The sequence below is a fragment of the Austrofundulus limnaeus genome, unplaced genomic scaffold (genome assembly GCF_001266775.1).
Source record: "Austrofundulus limnaeus strain Quisiro unplaced genomic scaffold, Austrofundulus_limnaeus-1.0 Scaffold401, whole genome shotgun sequence".
Lineage (NCBI taxonomy): Eukaryota > Metazoa > Chordata > Actinopteri > Cyprinodontiformes > Rivulidae > Austrofundulus > Austrofundulus limnaeus.
The window spans coordinates 404,332-406,983 of record NW_013952803.1 but is presented as its reverse complement, the minus strand read 5'-3'; the positions used below and the strand labels follow the sequence as shown (position 1 = coordinate 406,983).

Below are 2,652 nucleotides of genomic sequence, written 5' to 3'. Positions count from 1 at the left end.
GATGGATGGATGGATGGATGGATGGATGGATGGATGGATGGATGGATGGATGGATGGATGGATGGATGGAAATTTTTAGATCTCAGTATTTTTGTCTGATTTTTACATGTAAAGTTTAATTTTGTTGGTATTTCTTCAGAACAAAGTGTACCTGGTGCCTAAAGCCCTGTTCAACATGGAGTATGTTGAACCTAAAGTCCACTGCATCAGCTCTCATGGACTTTTTTCTCCTGACAGGTAATGGATCCAGATTCTTTATTCATTATAGAGAATATTTCTGTTTTAAAAAAGCTTTGTAACATGTCAAACTCTTGTCTTGTCTGCTCTGCTTCAGTTCCTCCTGTGTCCCATCACGCTTCCAGACACCAACAGACTCTCTGGTCCTGAAGGAGGGCCAGAGCTCCTCCACGCAGGAGGAGATCTTCCATGTGTCTCCAGCAGCAGGTCCTCCTCTGTCTGTCCACCAAGGCCAGGAGCCTGTCTGGATAGAAGGAGTCAGACCTCCCTTTGGAGCAGACAGCAGCAGTCACATGCGACTGGACTCGCTGCAGGTACAGATGTTCCTGATGTTGATGGACAGGAGACGTTCTTCCTCTGTGAGGAGGGACAAACTGCTAAAACCTGCATTCCATGAATGAAACAGTTATTTAAAAGCTAAATATCTGTCTACCCAGAATGCTGTTGTGTACTCAGCTCGTGTCCAGTCTCCTGGACGCTACATCTTCATCCTCCACTTTCACCAGCCTCTTCATCCCACCTATCCGGTGCAGGTCTACATCAATGGAGGACGGATCTGGCAGGGTTGGTGTCACACAAGCTTCAGGCAGTTCAGGTTTAATCTAGAGCAGTGGTTTCCAAACCTTTTTCAGCTTTTGACCAACAAAATACTAGCAGCATAGATCTGTGCCCCCAGCTTTTGTTGGTTGATAAAGATTGTTTTCACTTCAAATAAACAAGAGCACAGTAACATTATTTATTACGCTATTTTTGTCCATTTTAAGAACACTAATCTTATTATTTTGTAACAACAAAGGCAAAAAAATTGGCTGAACTGATGGATAGCCTCTCATCAGCGCTAAACATCCAACACAAATCTGAAACTCCTATGTTTAATAATTTTTGAGCTATAACCATTTTTGTATGTTCAGATACCCCTTTTTCAGATAAATTGGGGGTCAGGGCGGGGGGGGGGCTGATTGGTGGGCCTGATGGATAGAGCTTCGTCAGAGCTAAACAAAAAAAAATGAAGCTCCTGTGTTGAACAGTTTCTGAGTTATAAGCATTTTTGCATGTCCAGACACCCCCTTCTTTGGATGGAGCTCCCTCCTCAATTATGGGGTGTATCGTAAAACCGTTGGCTGGCGCAGTGTAGGTCAGACTCTTCTACAGCCCTGCCAAATTTCATGTTGATTGGTGYAGCCGTTTTTGTGCTACGGTTGACCAAAAATCACTGAAAAATAAATAAATAAATAAAATAAACCTTACAAAAACAATATGACTCCCGCTTACGCTTCGCATCTGGGGGTCATAATTATAAAATTTWCAAGCCAAACATCATTGCACCCATCTCCTGATTGAGCTGAACGTTTCCATTAATGATCAGTTAAAACAGCAAAACGTAGGCTGAAGTATTTAAAGTGTGAGAAATGTACAAAACAGCACTAATGGGGRATCTGTGTTACAACAAAAGATAAAAATAGAAAACAATTTTAAAGCTTAAATTTAAAAAAAAAACTCTGTGTTTCAGGTATCACCAACGCCTCCTTCTGTCCTCATGCCTACGGCTGCCGGAACGTGCTGGTCTCTGAGAATCAGATCATCCTGGACGTGACGCAGCACAGCCTCTTCCTCACAGTTCAGATACCTGCAGATAAAACCCTGTGGCTGGTAGGATTATGATCCTCATGATTCTCCTGTTAGCAGCTGGGTGTTTTAGTCAAACCTTGACAATAATGTTACTGTATGTGCGTGTGACATCAGAGTTGTCATGCTTGTATGTGTTGACAATGACCCTCGTCTACTACCACATCTAATTTTAACTACACGTTCATTAAACTGACTGGATTATAGCTGTTTACAGTATGTATTTCTGATATGGATGATGCTCTGATTAGCTGTTAGATATCAGTCCTGTCAGAATTGTGCTCAGACATAAAAAAATACCCTAAAGTCAACAAAATCCTTTAAATTTGATTTGATTTGATTGGATTTTTGAAACAGGGACTGTGTAAAACCTCAGTTATGTCTCTGGTGTTAGAAAGGTTTTATAGAACTGCTAACTGTAATCACACTCCTGTGGATTATCTGGTTATAATCTGGTCTTGTCCCCCTCTGAACAGGACTATGTGCTGGTGGTTCCTGAGACGAGCTACAGCTCCAGTTACCTGAAYGAAGAACCTCTGGACAAGTCCTATGACTTCATCAGCAGCTGTGGCCAAAACAGCTTTTATATYAAGTCAGTAAATTAAAATTGGATGTTTTCATTTATGTAAAGAGGACATATCCTGCAAAATCTACCTTTTTAGCTGTTAAATACATTTTTGGGTACTGACTTGGAGTCCCTAGGAGGCAGAAAAATTAAACTTAGGCTGTGTCCAAAACGGCAGGACGGGTCCTCCGAAGGTCGAATTCGTCGGCCGCATACGTCACAGC

At 41.9% G+C, this 2,652-nt stretch overlaps 1 protein-coding gene across 1 annotated transcript in view; it reads left to right on the top strand.

Moving 5' to 3' along the window:
• LOC106528741 (laminin subunit alpha-5) overlaps positions 1-2,652 on the top strand; it is a gene marked incomplete in the record, with an annotated part of 162,169 nt that overhangs the window by 139,885 nt on the left and 19,632 nt on the right. The window contains 5 exon segments of the mRNA XM_014023988.1: positions 140-237; positions 335-551; positions 675-801; positions 1,748-1,887; positions 2,340-2,452. Coding sequence (XP_013879442.1) covers positions 140-237; positions 335-551; positions 675-801; positions 1,748-1,887; positions 2,340-2,452 — 695 coding nt within the window.